Source organism: Fukomys damarensis, unplaced genomic scaffold (genome assembly GCF_012274545.1).
Source record: "Fukomys damarensis isolate Sample0158 unplaced genomic scaffold, DMR_v1.0_HiC HiC_scaffold_19, whole genome shotgun sequence".
In the NCBI taxonomy this organism is placed as follows: Eukaryota; Metazoa; Chordata; class Mammalia; order Rodentia; family Bathyergidae; genus Fukomys; species Fukomys damarensis.
Window position 1 is genome coordinate 49,852,130 of NW_022900931.1, and position 19,716 is coordinate 49,871,845.

Consider the following 19,716-nt stretch of genomic DNA (forward strand, 5'->3'; position numbering starts at 1 on the left):
GAAAAAAAAAAAAAAAAAAGAGTAACAACAGCATATTCAGAGCACTGGTAAGTGTTGCCTTATTTCCCTGGGCACAAAATATAACATCTGCACCAGAAGACCTGGTTAACAAAAAAAAAATTTCAAAAAGGTGGGGGCACACTACAAAGATCCTGTGAGCTGGGGACCTTGGAGTTCCTCTGGGTAATCAAGGCCTGTGCATGCCTTACCTGAGCTAAGCATTTATACAAGGTCCTCTGCCAGCCTTCAGCTTCAATCAGTAGCTCACGGAAGCCGTGACCCTGGCTGCTATGAAGGTGATCCCAGGTGAAGAGGTCCTTGAGATGCTGACACAGTAGAAACGCGGCATCTCTCCCCTGTTGTAATTTCTGCTGAAACAGGGCCAGCTTCTGGTCTTGCTCTTGAAATTGGAAACTGCATTCCCTAGGTGGGGTAGTTCAAAAATAAAAGCAGAAATAATTATATGGACATTGACACTGATTTTTTGTGACTATCTTCAAGAAGCCCTAAAGCACAATTCAGGTTTGGTGACCTGGCTACTGCAAAGAAGAAAAAAAAAAGATAAAGGTATCCTCTGTATCACAAAGTGCTCCTGTTGGATTCCTCAATATTCCCCTCACTACTCTTCTGTAATCAAACCCAGGGGGCTCCCTCATCCCAGAGAGGCCCTTTCAGTGCCTAATCATTGGCTGTGGACATCTCTGCATCAGTAGAGACATAGTGCATTTGTTCAGAGAAGCAACAAAAATGTGTCCAGATGGAGAGGAGATCCCCTAAAGGTTTCGCATGTCATTGTCAGACGTGAAACTTCCATGTGGCCTTTTGCCCCTCTGGGGACCAGGCTGGCTCTTGGTTCTCACACCCAAGCTGTCTCACTTAGGCATTCACACAACTTCCATCCTCCCTGCAATGCACAGAGCCCCTTACCTCAAATTCTGGGCCAGCCTGAGCTTCTGTGTCAGCCTTGTTTCCCTGTACAGCAGCTTCTCACCCAGAACAGACTCAACGATGTCTTTGAACTTCCGACAATCTGAGAGAGAGACGGATGCACCTGCCTCAGTGGACAGCTGTGACACAGTCCCCAGGAGGGGTGGCCACACCCATCACAAGGATAATGACACGGTAGTACATGGTTTGTGTAGCCCTGTCCATATTTTTATTCTCTGATCTCTTACAGAGATGACATTTCATTGTCTCCATTTTAGAGACACGGAATGCAAACCTTTCAAGGTCCATAAATTGTCGTGATTCAAATGGTGTTGACAAAGTCAAAATTCACATCCCACTTGACATTTCATTGTCTCCATTTTAGAGACACGGAATGCAAACCTTTCAAGGTCCATAAATTGTCATGATTCAAATGGTGTTGACAAAGTCAAAATTCACATCCCACGACATCTAAATCTGAATGCAGGAAAACTACAGTTACCAAGCCTGCAGTCTCTCAACTCAAACACTTAGCTAGGACAGAAATAGTGATATCCTTTCTGCTTGAATTAGGGTTGAAAATATTCTTCAGTGGGGATTGCAGTGAGGAACAAGTTTCTCAAAGACAACAAAAAAAAAATACCAGGAAAAATTTCTGGAAAGCATAAGGCATAAGAGCATAAGGACCTGAGAGCATATGCCCAACACTAACAAATTTTGTGTGAAGTTAGGAGAAATTGAAATATCAACTCTCAGTGTTTACCCTGAGGCAGGCACTGTTGCAAGTGTTTTATTAGGAGAAATCTTGTGTTCATTACAACACACACAAGTAGGTATAAGTATGGACCATATGGGGAGCTGAGAAACCTGTGAGGCAGAGAAGACAAAAAAACCTGGATTACAGCCATGGAGACAGGCCCAGGGCCCGTGCTCTACACACTGTCACCTGTACAGATACTTGTGGGACGTCTCTCTTCTTTATTATTTTCAAAACCTTTAGCTGAAATAATATTGTGATTGTAAGGAACGATGTTAATGACATACAGGCGGCTAATTCCCACCACTGATCCCTTGGCTTGCTTAACATGTTTGGACTGTTTTCTATTTTGACTGTTTTCTTTCGGTTGAACTAAATATTCTGCCAATGAATTTGGGGACAAAGATTTTTTGATAAATGAGGCGAATTCAGGTCAGAGATGGCAAGATTGCTTGAGCTCCTGTTGTTTTACACGAGGCCCTGACTCCAGTCACCACAGTACTTCTCACTGTACTGCCCAATGGGCTCCTGCCGTTAAGCTCAAAGCAGGAGGGAGGCTGCCCTGAACACAAACTTAGGGCTCACTGTGGTTCTTCTCACTTTGGCCTTATGTTTCATCGCTCAAACCCCGGTGTTACATTTTGGCCTGCTGGCCTTTCCTGTGCCCCTGAAGTTTCAACAGTTCAGCCATAAATACAAGAGACACTGCCAATTCTCTGATATCCTAGAAGTGCTTTCCATTACATTGGGGTGTAATGAGGTTCTCTTGGACTTCTAGGAAAGGCCCTGTAACCTAGGACTCCCAGGTCTCCATGGTGACAGTTATGGCAGCTACAGTTTCAGTTAGGAGTGGAATCCTCCATAACTCCATTAAAACAGGAGGAGACCACAACCAACCTATTTCCGCAACATAACCAGCACAGTGTTTTGCCAATAAGAAATCATCCGAAGCTTGAATGACACAGAAGATCACCAGTCCTAGATCTTTAGATATATTATATATCTGCAGGATCCCATAGGATACACAAAGGGTCTAATAACAGTGGCTATGCCTGATAGTGAGAAGAGTAGATAAATCCATATCTGGGTCAGGAGTCGAACATATTTTAACCCTAGTCTCACCTTACACTTCATTATAAAGTAAGAGAAATCTGTACGGGAACATGTCCATCATCCCAGCTGAGGCAGAAGGACTGTAGGAATTTGAGGTCAGCCTGGGCTACACAGTTAGTTTAAGATCAGTTTTATCTACATAGCTAGACCCTGTCTCAAAAATCAAAACCAAAAAAAAAGAAAAGAAAAGAAAAGAAAACTGAGAGAAACTGGTGAATTCGTTGAACCTTGGTTTGTCCATCGTCATTAACTGGAAGGCAAAAAACCATCTATCTCTCTAGGAACTTAGTAAGGAAAACTTAGTTGATGGAGGGAAGAGAAAAATTGAGTTTGGAGAAAAGTTCCTTTCTCAGAGTGAGAAAAGATCATTCATCACTCTAGGATCCAGGAACCACAGAACTTACTGTGTTTTTGAAGCTCGTTAGCCATGGCATAGACAGTAGCTTCAGACACAAGGAAACGTCCTTGGAGTTCATAAAACTTCTCCTTACTCTCCTCCAGCTGCTGTTGTAGTTCCTGTTCAGTTTCTGAACTACCCAATCCAGTCTGTGGATGACAAGAAGGGACGACAGGTACTCCCATGATGACACGTGTCGTGAAAGAGATAGAGCCAGAGACTGTGCAGGTGACCCCAAACACACGACAGGTTAAAATCAAACAAAATCAAATAGGTCGGCTGAGGACTAAGCAATGATGACAACAACTATCCTTATGAACTTAGCACTGAGATAAAGTTAATCGACACCTGCAGCCCTCAAGAGTTCTTAACCTTCAAGTAAATATCAAGGACCAGAGCTGAGGCACTGCCTATAGCTCAGACTCCAACAGGAGTTGAGAGGCAGGGCCCAGTGAAGCAGGTAATGTTGGCAGTTGTAACCACAGAAATGGAATGGGGTCGTGTCACAGAATGTTAGGAGCCACTGGCACTGCCTCAGCCACGCAGATGTAAAAAGCTACTGGGTCTCTTCCCAAAAGTCACCACTAGTGACAAATTCTCACTCCAGTCTTCATACTGTGTCCTCCTGAGCCAATACCAACTACCTCTTTCTCAAAAGACCAATACTTATTTCACAGTTATTCATACATATGTGTAAAATCATCAAAGCAGAAATTGTTCCCAAATGTGTTATCTTCCTTAACACTATCTGGAAGTTAACTCACTGTTTTTTTGTTTGTTTGTTTTTGTTTTTGTTTTCTTTTTTTGGAGACAGGTCTCCTTATATAGTTGAGACTGACCTGGAGCTCACTAGCCCAGGCTGGTCTCGAAATCACAGCGATCCTCCTACTTCAGCCTCCCGAGTGCCAGGATTACAGCCTGATTCTTTATTGTTAAAGCTGATCTTAGACTTTTTTTCAGGGAAAATTGTAAAATCGTGTGAATGTAAAAATACAAAACTATCTTGATGTTTTTCTCTGAATATTTGCACATTATATCAAATTCATTAAAATTATACAAGAAAGAGCAATATATAATATAGCAGAATAAAAGAAAATGCATTTTAAATGTATAACATTATTTCTCAATAGTATTCTTGCTACTCTCCATTTTTATGTTGGCTTGTTTTTTATCTGTGGGACAACTAGGTCTTTCCTTACACCTAAGTTAAATTTGACATCACTATCTCTTAACATCCAGAAGGGTGAGGGGGTTTTATTGTGTGTGTTTAAAATTTTTGCTTCCTACAGCCAATTTGCCCATCAGCTGGAGACTGGATAAAGAAGATGTGATTTTTCTATGAAATGGAATACTACTCAGCCATAAAGAATGAGAAATTAGGTTCATTCGTAGGAAAATGGATACATATTGAAGATATACTCCTAAGTAAAATAAATAAGTCACACATGTGTAAATACTGAAAAGTTTCTCTGGTGTGAAAACCTATAATAGTACATAAGATCCTAATGATATAACTATCAATGTAAAATAGGAAGAAAGGGGCTAAAGTTGTAGGGAAAGTGGGAGGGGTATGGGGAAAGGTAATAAGGGAAAAGAAAAAAATATGAGAAAAATGAAAAAATGGAAATGAAGTGTTTGTAAATGGGGAGGGGCAGAGGGGTGAAGGGATGGCAGGGACAAGGGGAAAAAATGAGAACCAAGACCTGTCATGTAAAGGTGCAAGATCCCAATGATGAATGTAACTGTACTGTGTACCTAAAAGGTACCAATAAACTCAATGAGAGGAAAAAAAATTTTTTTGCTTTCTATGTCACCAAGCATTTCAGATCACATGTATTACAGATGCCATTGTAGTCCCACAAGAGCCTTTTCTTAGCCATCAAAGTGATTACAATAGTTTATGGTATCAGAGCTTGAGTATGTGCAATGACTACTAGGAAAAACACTTGCAAATATGATGTTTTTTCATGTTTCATTCAGTTCACCCATGTATTCAACAAAACAGGGCTCCTAAGACATTTTTCATGGCTTGATGCATCTGTGTGATTTAACCTCACCTTGTTGGTCTGTGGCCAAATCCTACTACAGAACATGGTAAGCGCCTGGGGTGAGGATGATCCTCAGTGCAGCACTAAGCAGAGAAGCTGAGGCTGGACTGAGAGGCACGGGCAGATGGGGAGTGAGGCCCTGAACCCCCTCCTCACTCTCTCAGTTGCCATCACCACCTAGGCTTTCTGAGCCTCTGTCTTGAGTGGGGATCCTCATGTAACCAGATTTTTCAGATTAGTCTCTGAACTTGCACGAGTTGGAGGTACCAACTCAAGACATCATTGTGGACCAGCCAGCACATAAGTCCAAGTAATGGACAAAAGACTACAGCAATGGCTTCTGATAGCTGGCCTTTTTTGTGCCAAACTATCTTCCAACTGTACTGCGTAATAATACTGGTCTTAGATGTATCTAAGACTCCACAGACATTCCTGATCTCTATTAGAAGGTACCACGGGCCCACCAAATACAGGATAAATTTAGTGCAGGACTGCAGAGCAGACCTTTCTCTAAAATATAATGTTAAAGGGAGCCATCTGCATCACAGTACTGAAGTCCCTTTGGCCACCATCATCTGGCCCCTCTAAACACTATTCTGCTTATTCCAAGGTCACTGAATCTGGGAGTGACCCAGATTTCTTTCATGACCCTAGAGTCACAGCCATACTTTATAGTCTGTTAAATGCATTGAGGGACTCATATTTATGTGAAGTCAATAGAAGTGCGAGTGTCTTTATTTTTCTCTAGTTTATAAGGCCATATTTTGGGTCATTTGGAGATTGTTTTCTACAGAACTCATTAGGTGATGCAAAAAGGAGCAAATGTTCTTGTGCCAGATGACAACCACATACATGCATTTAATCCTCTTGTTTCATATCCTGAGCAGGATCTTGACCTTGTCGGTGATTTACCATAGTTCTTCAGGATCTTCAGTCCATGTCTACATGACATCTTTTGATTTTATGATTTCCTAAATAATTTCTGAGAATGGAGACCATGCTAAGTATGCATTAAGCCACAAGTGTGGGACACTCTCTGGAAGAGAGTGGTCCCCACATTCCTTTAGTCCTAAATCTTTAGGAGTTAAAAAGGACCAGAGCTCTCCTCACATACACTGTCATCTTCCCTTTCATGAGGTTGGGCCCCTAAGTATCTCTCACCTACCGAGAGCCCTTAATGCATGAGGAACAAACACGATAAGCTCTGTTCAGTGAGGACTGTATAACCTTCTTCTGTATCCTCCTTGTATGTTTGGCACAATGTTTTAACTACAGAGGTATAACAAGTGAGTCACGAACTTAGAATCCACGTTCTTTATCTAAACAGAGATTTTTATTTGAAATGTATGGCTACCATAAACAGAAAAGCAGAACGGGACTGTTAGCTTATTCTCTTTTTAGGAGAGTAAAAGTTGCTTTTCAACCAATCAGTGTTACAAAAACAGGATTTGAGCAACACCTTTCCACCACACTTTTACTACAAACATTAAAAATTCTTTCATTCTTTCCACCCAATTCAATCTGAAATTTGAGGGTGAAATAAAAACCATTGCAGGTTTAGGAATATGACTAGTATTTCATTTACTTTATAAATGGAGAAAGTACTGAAGTTTGGAAAGCATTTATCAGAGAGTGGAGAATTTCAGGATAAATGTGCCCATGGTGAACTTCTAAGTCTTTTAAACTTGCCTCTTCATTTCTCCTGCTGTCCACTTCATTTTCAGACCTTGGCAGTGTGTACTGCTATCACTGACCGGGACCTTACCAGCTAGTATTATTCTGAGAGGTCAGAAATTATTATCTTGAGACAGGTCATCCAGCTGTTGGAAGAAAGAAAAAACAAGAAAACCAATACAAACACTGATGCATTCCCACACACCACTTCCTTGAATGAAGGGACTGTCACTCTCACGACTCACTGGTTACCCAGACTCAGAGCGCTATGGATGCTGCTAGAGTAATATTTTATTTGTCTCTGCGTGCAGTTACCAGCTCAGGACCAAACACTGAGGAGGCTTTCAGAAGTGTTCACTTAATGAGTGCACAGAAGTATTTAGAACCTCTGACTATCACAGTTGTATTTCTACCCAGATGTCCTGTCAGAAATGCTCTCTTTCTCCCAGAAAGAAACAAAGGGCCTCTCCATGGAGAGAAGCCTGCCCTAACCCATCCAAACCTCATGACCTTCTTTCCACCTCTGAGTGCTGATGAAAAAGTGCCTGTCCTTGGCCTGAGCAATACCATCTTTACCCTGTCCACCCACACTCTGTGCTGGCACAGGTCCTCAGCTGAGGGAAACTAGCACACTTTGTTTACATTGCTTATCTTGTTCTTCTCAGGACTCTTGTTTCTCTACTGAAATCTTATTGATACTTCAATGCCCAAGTTTCTTAACAAAGTGTAAAAAAATTAAGCTAGTAGCAAGTATGTGAGAAATGCTGGTTGCACACACACCTTGCACAACTGAAAGTAGACAAGGAGGGCGCAAGGGTTGCTGCTTATGAAGCACAGGTCCCACTAAATTAAAACAGAACTTTTGAGCCTAGAAATAGTGGTTTTCAACTTCTTCAGGTGTTGCTTATTCCCTCTCAGCTCATATTCATTTTATGGGGATCTACAAGGAGAGTGGCTTCCAGTTCTAAACCCTGGCATCTGGGGCAGAGCTTCATGGTCATATCTTCCCTTGTTTGCAGTTAGAGCTTGTGGGCAATATAAACCTGCTTTAACTCCATGCAGTGGAGCTCCTTGAGCAGTGGACAAACCCACTGTGGAGTACATTCCTCCCCCACTCGTCACAGCTCAGCTCAAGCTGTTTCTTCAAGGGATGGAGGATGTGAGGCATTCTAGGCTTCCCCGGAAGGTTCTGGATCCAACTTACCCTTATGCTGAGCGCTTCCATTCCCAACTGCTCCACCATGACCATTTGGTCCTTATTCTAGGCTTCCCCGGAAGGTTCTGGATCCAACTTACCCTTATGCTGAGCGCTTCCATTCCCACCTGCTCCACATCCTCAAAACCTGCATACAATCTTTCTTCCACCTGCTCCTCCAATCCTGGTTTCTCAGGATGTGGACTCAGCTCAGGCTCCTGCAAGGGATACACAGAACACATACCAACTCAGTTTGTGGGCTTAGTCCCCACAAAACATAAAAGTGTATCTCAGTCCCTGAAGGCTTCAGCACAAAGCGAGCAGGGAAGACCGGAGATATGGTATGTCCTTTATCTTAGGAACCAGGTGACTGAGACACAGAAAGGCTAAGAGAATTTCCCAAGCCCTACAAATAAGCATAGCACAAAATGTTCAACCTCATGGTCATTTGAGAGATGCAAATAAAAACAACGCTGAGATTCCATCTCACTCCAGAAAGAATGGCTGCTATCAAAGAAATCAGCCAATAACAAATGTTGATGGGGCTGTGAGGAAAAAGAGCCTTTCTCCACTGCTGGAGGGAGTACAGTTTGGTGCAGCCACTGTGGGAATCGGTGTGGAGATTCCTCATAAACATAAAACTTCCTGCAAGAATTTAAAGCATCATACCACAGCGATACATGCACACCCACGTTTATAGCAGCACAGTTTGTAATCGTGAAATCTTGGGAACAGCCTAAATGCCCATCAACTGATGAAAGGGATAAAGAAAATAAAGAAAATGTGTTTTTTTATACAATGGAGTACTGCTCTGCCATAAAAAAGGATGAGCTTGAGATATTTCCAGTTAAATGGGTTCACCTTGAGACCATGCTCTTAAGCGAGATAAATTGGGTGCACATGTTTAAATATCACACTGTTTCTCGGATTTGAGAAACCAAAAATATAAAAAAGGACCAAATGTATAATAGTTATTGGGAAATAAGAAGAAAATGTCCAAGTGAGAAGGGGAAAATGGGAGATGGGTTGGAAAAAGGAAAGAAGGGACAAGAGAAAAAAATAGAAGGAGAAAAGGAAGAGGGGTCAAAAGGAAGGGAAAGGAATGGGGAAAAAGGAAGAACCAAGATATATTACATGTAGGTACAAATTCCCTATGATGAATGTTGTTATTATTATGTATGCCTAAAACGAACCAATAAATGTTTTGCTTTCAAAATAGGACAAAATAAAGAACTTCACAAGCCTTAAAAAAACATAAAAAGTGTTGCACTCACTTAATGTCTCTTTAATCAAACCAAATTTGTAATAGAATAAAAATGGTGAAATTTTTGAGACCGGAGATTTAGCGCAGTGGCACTGCTGCCTGCCTCACAAGTGCAAGGTCCTGAGTTCAATCCCTAGTACCAAAAAAAAGGTGAAATTCTTAACACTAATAACACTAACTGCAAACTCATTACCTATCACTCTTTCTAACGGTGGATTTTTCTACCATCTTCGTCCTCTGAGCTCACCACAAAGGTTTATGAGACCAGTTACCAGCAAAGATAAGTCAAATCAAGGACAGCAAGAAACTGTCACTAGTGTTAAGGTCTCCCAATGTCTTTAGGAAAAAAAAATCTCTCCTCCAGTGTACTGAAAATTAACATAATGATTTACTACATACAGTACCAATCTAATAAAAATTTAAAGACGAGAGTTTTGCAAATGTTTGCTTTACTAAAGCTTACTCAAGGTGGGCAGCAATGCAGGGAATGCCTGCAAAGAGACAACAATATTCTAAAAGGGAAAGCAGTGGATGGTCACACAATTCTACAAATCAAGTAAAATCATTCATTTATACACTTAAAATTGGTGATCTCATATATATAATTTTTAAAACAAATTTCAGGTTTTACACCAACATAAATGAGATAGAAACCTATCACTTCTCCTCACAATTAAATATTCTAAAAGGGAAAGCAGTGGATGGTCACACAATTCTACAAATCAAGTAAAATCATTCAATTATACACTTAAAATTGGTGATCTCATATATATAATTTTTAAAACAAATTTCAGGTTTTACGCCAACATAAATGAGATAGAAACCTATCACTTCTCCTCACAATTAAAAAAAATTTACTAATTGACCAGAGAATTGGTCAGTGGGAAAACTGCCACCTGAAGAACAAAAAAGGCTAACACAGGGAGTGACAGCAGACCAGGAAAAGAAGCTACTGGGGCCAGATCACTGGTAGGGACACTTAAGTGGCAACTGGCAAACTGCTGCCAGCTGAGCTGGCTTTACTTGGGAATTTAAAACTCCTCAGGACTGAGACTTACAGGATACTCACACTTTTATTTTTACCTCTAGGAATACAACCAGGTTGTCTTGGCAAAGATCTGAAAATTCCCCAGAGGACTGACACTGCCAACTTCAGGACTTACTATAAAGCTATAGTATGGAACATAGGATGGAGCTGGTGAAGGAAGGGAAAATCAGAAAACAACATCAGTGCAAAAGAATGCAGGCCCTAGAAACACCAAAAGTATGATTTAGCAGAGAAAGGACAGTCTTTTTACCAAGTGGAGATGGAACAAGTGGACATCTACATGGGAGGTATAAATAAATATAGACAGAGTTCTTACATTCTCCATAAGATACATCAGAGTATAAAAAAGGGGGTATAAAACTATGAGACTCCTGGCTGGGCTCTGACATGGTGTGACTCTCCAAAGTTTCACATGTTGGAAGCTTGGTTCCCCAGTACAATGCTACTGAGTTGAGGGTGGGGGAAAAGGGGGGCTGGACGATTAAATCATGGGGCTTCTCCTCCATGATTAATACAGTTCGAAAGAATGGCAGCACCAGGCCAGCTCCGTGGAGAACACACTGTAAAAAAAGCAGCCTCCTCTCTCTCTTACCACGTTTCTTCTCTCACCATGTGAACTCTGTTGCCCACGTTCCCACTTTGAGATGTAAGCTTCCTGTGGCGATACAACAGAGAGCCTCACAATCTAGCCTCCAGAAATGTAGGCCAAAATAAAACACTTATCCTGGAGGTAGAGATTTAGCTGAGGTGGTGAAGAACTTAACTAGCATATGCAAGGCCTTCAGTCAAAGCCCATCACTGAAAACCCAACAAGAAAAACACAAAACCACAATGAAAGAACTCTTGTTTTTATAAAGTTCCCAGACCCAAGTATTTTCTTAAGACAACACAAAATGGATTAAAACCTCTTTTTTTTTTTTGTACCCGGGATCAGACTCAGGACCTTGCACTTGCAAGGCAGGCACAGTGCCACTGAGCTCAATCCCTGGCCCAACATACTCCTAAATGGTAAGATAAAAAATATCTAAGTGATCTTTAATGATGACTTCTTAGATACAAAACTACCCATGAAAGAAAGCATCATTCATTTGAGAAAAATAACAGCAAGCTTAACTTCATTCAAGTTCAATACTGTTGTTTTGTGAAAGGCATGGTTAAGAAAAGGAAAGAACAACTCACACACTGGGAGAAATTATTTGTAAAATATAGATCTAGTGAAGGATTGATATCCAAAATAAACACAGAACCCATAAAAGTCAACAATAAAAAAGCAAACACAATTTAAAAATGAGCTAAAGGTCTGGGCACTTCTCCAAAAATATAAAATAAACAAGTGGCAAATAAGTATATAAAACAATGATCAAAACTTTTATAAATTCAAAACAGAGATACAGCTACACAACCATCAGAATAACTAAAACCTAAAAAGCTGACAATATGAAATGCCATCAAAGATGTGGAACATAGGAGCTCTCATTCATACCAGTGGAAATACAAAATATCCCAGTCATAATGGAAAGCTGTTTAACTTTTGTTTGTTTGTTTTTATACAGGCAAGTGTAGTTGTACCACAAAAGCCAGCAAATATTTTCTTAGGTATTTCTCCAAATAAAATGAAAATTTGGTGGAGGGGGTGAAGAGAGGGCAGGGGAAAGAGGGAAAAAATAAGAACCAAGATATATCATGTAAAGGCACAAGATCTCAATGATGAATGTAACTGTACTACCGATAAAGAAAAAAGGAAAAAATAAATAAAATGAAAACTTATACATGCACACATACACACACAACCTTACATGAATGTTCATAGCAGTTTATTCACGATTATAAAAAAGTGGAAGAAGTAACCAAGATGTCTTTCACTAAGTGATGGACAAAAACTGGTGGTATATCCACATAATGAAGCAACATCCAGAAATTTTTAAAATCCAAGAAAACACATAGAGGAACCTGAAAGACAGTATACCAAAAAGAAGCTGGTCTAAGTATCTTCATACTGTACAATCCCAAAAAAAAACATTCTGGAAAAGTTATAGTTTAGAAATAGTGAAAACATCAATATTTCCAAGGAGCTGGCAGAAAAGGGTAAGCTGGTAAAGAAAAGGAAAGTTCGAAGTGGTGAAACTCTTCTGAATAATCCTCTACTGGACAAACAGGCTATAAAGCATTTGTCAATAATTTAAAGCACAAAGAACAAACCTTAATGTAAATTATGAACTATACTTAATAATTATAATGTATGAATATTAGTTCTTCAATTCTAGGAAACAAACCACACTGAGGTAAAATACTAATAATAGGGGAAGTAATGTGCAGGGACAGGGAACACATAAGAATACTGAACTAACTGCTCAATTTATGTGCAAATCCATAACTGTTCTACAACATAATGTCTCTTAATTTGTTCTTAACTGCCAGGATGGTGCAGTCCCAAATCAAAGTGTTAGTGTGTGTATCAGACATCCCTGCCCAGGACTAGTGGTCTATCAGTGGCACCTGCTTCTTGCTTTCCATAATTCAGCTATATTGTTTTATATCAAGAGTCAGACTGAAGCCCTATGTGACTCAGATGGGCACATCAGATGGTGGAATGGGTGAATATAGCCCCTTCCCCAATGGCTGCCATGAAAACCTAGGCCCTGGTCTGTGGAGTGGCAGGACTCTGCTGTTGTTACATGCAGCTGAGGTCAGCATGACCCCAGTTAAAATCTTTTCCCCTGAATTATGACTTCTCAATAACCCAAAGGGTTGCTTGCTAATTGCATCCAGTCACAATGCCAATTTGTTGTATTCAAGTAAGTTGAGCAATGCTTACTCCGTAACAGCCCTGTCTGGTGCCACTGTGCCAGGTGTTCAGCAGTATTTCACTAGATGCCTACAAAGCATACCCAGCTTCCTATTCCTTTCCATGACTGTATTCAATAAATACTGGATAGCTTGAGGGCCTTTGTCTTTGCTGTCAGCACAGCACTAATCATGCCCCAAGACTCAGCTTCACTCTAAGTCTAGTTTCCACTCTTTTTCTTTAATTTTCCTTGTGCTATAGTGGCACACAGGAGGCCAGGACCCATGGCGGAGGTTCTGGTTGCGTCCCCTGCCTGGTCCCCCATACTAGTGGCATTCTGTGATAGCAGGGTACACCAACCTGGAGTTGAAGACATTGATGACTTTCATGCTTGTGCCCTGAGGATCCCCGTGGAGTCCATCAGATGAAGTTGGCCTCAGTCCTCAGGACAGTGCAGGCAGCCCAATGGTAGCACTAGGACAAGGAGAAAGCCCTGCCCAGGGTAGAACTCAGTGAATATTCCAACCACTGTGACCTCAGAGAGCAATACTCACAGATCCAAGGAGAAGGAGGCCAAGAAGAACTGGAAGCTACAATTTGATGCCTGAAAGAAAAGTGACTCTAAAGACTTTGGTAAATTTTGAGAAATCATTAGAGGCTGCAGAAGGAATTTAGGTAAGAACTAGAGGGTCCTGGGATGAGCATGAACCACTAAGCTTTTCTTCCAAAATCCACACACTAACACATTTTACCCCAGGGACAGAATACTATAAAATCATAGGCTCTTAACGTGCCATAAGAAAGGCCTCAGGTCCTTTTCTTCCCCTGAAAACACAATCAAAACCCACTGTTGGGGCCGGGGATTTAGCTCAGTGGTTCTGCTGCCTGCCTTGCAAGCACAAGGTCCTGAGTTCAACCCCAGTACCCACCCCAAAAAATGGTGCTGCAAACACTAACACTTGTCCTTGGGCAAGTCTGATCCTCAGGCTGAATGAGCTGGGGCCCAGGACACCCAAACACAGGCCCACTATGTTCACCCCTTCTCCCCGACTCACAGAAGCTTGTCTCTCTGCAGGTGATTTCTACAGCATGGAATCAAGAATCATCCATGAGCCCCTCTTCTCCACACTTCACTCACCATGCTCCAGGACCCAGGCATCCAGCAGGCGGGAAGGAGAGGAGCTCTGTGTGTTCCTGCAGTTGCACTCCCTTCTTGCCAATCAGTGCACCAGTGGTGCACTCCAGTAGTGATGGAGCTCAGGTTTGCTACCTATGCAGCCCCTCACCTATTGTAGGATCTGGCACAAGTAGCATCCGGTATATGCTGGTGGAGGAAGGCGTTCCACCACAAGTGACTGAGAGGACTCAGAATTCCGCCAATTTTTAGTTATAGAGGATTACAGATTAGACATTTGCCAGGCATGGCGACATATTGCTATAATCCCAGGAGCCCCAGAGGCTGAAACAGGAGGATGGCTAATTCCAGGCCACCCTGGACAGCACAGAGAGACCCTGTCTCCAACTTAAAAGTAAAAAGAGCTATGGTAGTTATCTCCCTAGGTTCTATCCCTGGTGGCTAAAAAAAATGGCTGTTCTGTAAAACTTTTATCCTGAGTTGCATCAGTTTCCCGGGAAATGTCTACACATCTGAAACCACCATGGGCTTCACATCTGGGACAAGGCAGTGGCCTCAGCCCATGGATGCAGGCGAGTGTGAGAAGGGAAAGTGGAAGTGGAGAAAGCAGTGGGACATGTGGCAGCAGGGTGGGAACCGAGAGTACGTGAAAGAGGAAGTGGGAGGGTGGGAGATTAAAGGGGGAAAAGCAAGACAGAGCAGAAGAGCCGGAGAGAAAGCCAAAAATCCACGAGAACACTGTGCGCTACCTAGATAAGCAACCCACACCTGACCAATAGGACTGGAGACTGCAGGCGGCCCAAGATTTGGGTGATGGAAAGGGTGAACCTCGGTTTGACTGGGTCATAGAAGAGAACCCTGTGTCCTCGAGCCCACCGGGCCTGTGCTTATTGCTCTTGGATCTGGCAGCTCCCTACTTTGTGTGAGGCAGCACTTGGCCCATCACATTAGGTCTATTCAAGGTGCAGAGATGTGGCAGAATGCCCTCCAGTGCTCAAGTCAGCCAAACCCCAGGGTGGAAGGCCTGGGCCTCGACCCCCCACTATGGCCAGGAAAACAGAAAGGGACAATACCTTAATGAGTAGCTAGGTGAGGCACTTGTAGAGCTTTTCTTTGGACATAGCCTGCTGAGCACTGATACCCGCAGCATCCTAGGTAATGCAAGTTTCTGTGAACCATCCCAGCAGGGCCACTGGAGGCAACCATAACCTTCCGCTCGGGATTGTTTGATTTGATTTGATTTTGAGACATCTCAGTTTGTACTCTGAGCTGGCCTTAAGTCAGTACGTAGCCCAGGGTGGCTTTGAACTTATGGCAAGCTTCCTGCCTCAGCTTCCCAAGTGGTGGAAGTACACCACTCCTGACCTATTTGGTATTTTAAAAAGTGATGATTGGGATGCTCCCACTAATTTCAATGTTCGGGCACTTTGCCAGTAGATTTAGCCCTTCATGACCAGAGCTTGTTTTTGTTTGTTTGGGATCAGCCCAGGAAAAGACACCTTAGGTCAAACAGTCCTATGCCAGGCCTCCAGGAATGAATGTGGATTTTCAAAGACAATTTTGTTGTCACTTCACTTAGCCTGCCAAGCAAAGACCCTCAGAAGGTCCTGATAGGACCTCCACACTCTTTCAAACTGCAGTCGCCATTCCTGTGTTGGACTGGACTGTGAGTGTGATGCTGATGGACAAGGTTGGAAGGGAGGAGAAGGAAACGGAGCAGTAGCCAAGGGAAGCAGGAGAGGAGATGGAACACGGTGAGAAGCACGGAGAATTGGAAGGAACTGAGCAATGGGGGAGGAGGAAGCCACACAGAAATATGAGCTCAAAGAGAGACAGGAGACCAAGTCCAGGAATCCCAGGGTCGGAGGAGGAAAAGAATTCCAATAAATCCCAAATCTGCTTCTAAAAGTCATCAGAGGTCCCTGAGCAATAGAAAAAGAACTGCAAAGAAAAGGAAAGGTGTGGCGGCACACATCTGTGACACCGAGGCAAGAGGACGGCAAGCTCACGCCCAGCCCGGGGAACTGAACCATTTAGGAAGAGCTTGTTTCAAAATAAAAATATAAATCTGGGGCTGGGGCTGCGGGGCAGTACCTCAGTGCAAAGGTCCCCACGTGTACTCTGCAGTAAAAAAAAAAAACTTGGGGAGGCAAGAATTTTTTATCAGAACAGGAAACTCTAGTAACTTTCAAAGAGCAAAGGGATTTGGAAAAGGCCTAATATGTTTTTCCCTGTCCCTCATCCCAAAGTGAATTTAATCTGATCCCCTGAGGTACAGCACTCAAGAGCTGAGTGGAGAGAAGCTGAGTCCGGAAGCCTGGTTCCATTGTGTCCTGATGGTACCCAGGTCCTGTGCAGCAAAGAAACCTGCCCGAGAAGGAAATTCTGGGACAGGAGGGCAGCTGGGAGTTGTACACCTGCACCAAGTCGGAGCATTTTCACCACGGTACTGGGCAAGCACTCTGGACTCTGAATCCAGCAATCCCAGTCCAGCACAGAGGGACCTTTCTGAAACCAAAGCTGTCTTTCACTGTGGGGCCAGAACTGCTTCTCGTCTGCAACACAGAATGGATGGGGCCCTGTTTCACTTTCTGAGGCCAGTCCACCTCCAGATTTAGAGAAAAGGAAAGTTTTGGTCCCCCAAGGGGGCCAAGCAGGCTAGGAGCTGCCCTCGGTCCCCTTCTTCCCCTCTGCCTGAAGATAAAAGACACGAGATGACTCTTGAATGCACGGAAACAATAAATAAATAAAGTGTCAGAAATGGTAAATATTCAAGTTTTTTTCTCATTTTTAAATTTGCTTTAAAAGGAACTATTTAAAACAAACTAATGACCATACACTGTGAAGCTAAATTTGTAACCAAAAGTAAAATGTGTAATATCAACACACAAAGAACAAGAGGGAAGAAATTGAAATATACTGTTGCATAGTTCTTATATATGAGTGATATAATATTGAAAGGCATCCTGTGGTACAACAGAAATATCCTGTGTGATCTGGAACACTACAGTACTTAAAGAAGCATAATCCACAAGCTAACAGCAGTGATAAAAATGGAATCGCAAAAAGGAAAAGAACAGGTGGGCAAAACAGAATAAATACCAAAACAGAAGACAAATCATATATAAAGTTACATTACCTTAGATTTATATTTGTATGTCATACTAAATGGTCAAAACACCAAAAATCAAGTATTGTCACATAGGATTTTTTTTTTTTTTTTTTTTTTTTTTTTTTTTTTTTTTTTTTTTTTTTTTTTTTTTTTTTTTTTTTTTTTTTTTTTTTTTTTTTTTTTTTTTTTTTTTTTTTTTTTTTTTTTTTTTTGGCACTGGGGATCAAACTCAGGTCCTTCAGCTTGTAAGGCAGGCAGCAGAACCACTGAGCTAAATCCCCGGCCTGGCACATAGGATTTAAAAAGCAAAATTCAACTATCTGAAAGCTACAGAAAACTTTCTTTAGGAGGAAAGGCATGAATAGGTTAAAAATAGAAGACCATGAAAGAAATACTTAGCAAACCCTAATAAGAAGTAAGCAAAGAGTGGCTACTTTAAGCCACCTAAATTATTATTTAAATACAGGGTGACCAAAAATTGCATATTTTTGTTAATTTTTATAAAATAAATGTAACAGGAATATAAATACTAGAATTTTATCAAATTTACTGACAAGAATTGACTGGTTGAAATGACACCCACCTGAGGAAACTCAGGATCATCAGCACCTAAACAAACATGCGGCCCAGTGATGCTTGGAGTAAACTATTAAATGATTAATGTCAAAGTAGAACTTGGGATGAGTAATCAGGGAGAAAAGGAAATACTTAATAATGATAAAAGAATCCATTTATCAAAAAAAATTAATCTTAAGTGGGTACACACCTAATAATACAACTTTTTTTTTTTTTTTTTTTTTTTGAAACTAGGTCTCAGTGGCCTGAAAGTCAGGCTGGCCTTGAACTCACTGTATCCCAGGCTGGCCTTGATCTCATGGCAATCCTCCTGCCTCAGCCTCCCAAGTGCTGGGATTACAGGCATGCGCCACCATACCTGACAACAGTGGAACTTTGAAACACATGAAAGAAAAAATGTTAGAAATGAAAGGAGATATATTCATAAATAACGCTGGAGATTCCAATTCTATTACACTAATACAGAAAGTACACAGATTATTAAGGATATAGAAGATTTGAAGATCACCTAATTGACATTTATACAATAATCCACCCAACAAGAGCAGAATATGCTCAGGTGCACATGAAATATTCACCATGATACAGTACATATCGGGACATCAAACAGCTCTGAGAAGATTTCAAAAGAATTAAATCACACAGAATATGTTTAGGGAATCCAAATTAAATAAATAACTGAAATAGAGCCAAATTTCCATGTATAGATTAATCTATAAATTGCACCGTGTATTTCTTTTCATACAAGGAAATGCTACACAGAAATGAAAACTAATGAACTGACAGATAAAACCACTGTGCCCAGTGAAAAACAAGCACAATTTCACTTACATGAAATGCTCTAAGTGATGAAACAAAGAGTTACAGAACACAGAGCAAGACTTACGGCAGGGTTAGGGACATCAATAACAAAGGGGCATGAGACACTTGGAATTCAAAAGTCTCTGCCCCTTAGCATGATAGGAAAGTAGTTATATGGGTGATTACATTAGTTCATCTTCATTGAATTACACGCTTTTTTATTTATTCAAAAAATTTAGGGCCAGGGATTTAGCTATGGTTCCACCACCTGCCTTGCACACATTTCTCAAGGATCTGAGTTCAATCCCCGGTACCAAAAAATATATATATATATATTTTTATTCAAACAGTTGTTGAAAACACTAATCAGATTTTACAACAAGGTGCTCAGAAGAGAAGTTGGTAGTTCCTTTTTTCTTTCTTTCCTTTCTCTTTGAGGATTCCAGTTCACGAAGGCTTGGAGAAGTGTTCATGGAAGAAGGTGAGTTGCCAACATGCAAGGCAGGCAGGGGCAATGGATGCACGTTCTCACTGCCCACAGGTTTCCGTATTTGGGTATAAGAAATAAACTGACGGACTGACCGCAGAAAAGACTCATTTACTGTAAGAAAACACACGAGCCTCACACGTGACTCAAACCAGGACAAGGCATTGGAAGGCTGTGCAGTATATTCAGCTGGGCAGAGAGGGCCAAGGCATCTGGAGGGACTGGCAACCGGGTGTGGCAGGTGAGGGAGGGGTGCCAGGGACCAAAGGTACTCATGCTGCATGGATAGTCTGCCAGGTAGCAGCCCTGAGAGCAGGTGTGCAGCTGTGCCAGTCTCTCCAGGCTCCCCTTCCTTCCTCCTGCTGCATCCACAAGAAACAAAGCCTCACAGTGTGCT

The 19,716-nt window shown here is 41.7% G+C and overlaps 1 protein-coding gene and 1 long non-coding RNA gene across 2 annotated transcripts in view; both read right to left on the bottom strand.

The window, feature by feature from the left end:
- The window catches only part of LOC104874078 (neuroblastoma breakpoint family member 6-like protein), a 19,653-nt gene extending 16,274 nt beyond the window's left edge, over nt 1–3,379 (bottom strand). The window contains exons 1-3 of the mRNA XM_033765970.1: nt 3,202–3,379; nt 928–1,030; nt 210–423 (exon numbers count right to left, since the gene is read on the bottom strand). Of these exons, the coding sequence (XP_033621861.1) occupies nt 210–423; nt 928–1,030; nt 3,202–3,379 (495 nt within the window). The remainder of the gene's footprint in view (nt 1–209; nt 424–927; nt 1,031–3,201) is intronic.
- Nucleotides 3,380–6,871: 3,492 nt separating this feature from the next.
- LOC104874053 lies at nt 6,872–13,695 on the bottom strand. The gene is made up of 3 exons (XR_783653.2): nt 13,569–13,695; nt 8,213–8,329; nt 6,872–7,062 (listed from the first exon to the last, which is right to left on the bottom strand). It is a non-coding gene; the product is annotated as an uncharacterized LOC104874053 (long non-coding RNA).
- Between the last annotated feature and the right edge of the window lie 6,021 nt (nt 13,696–19,716).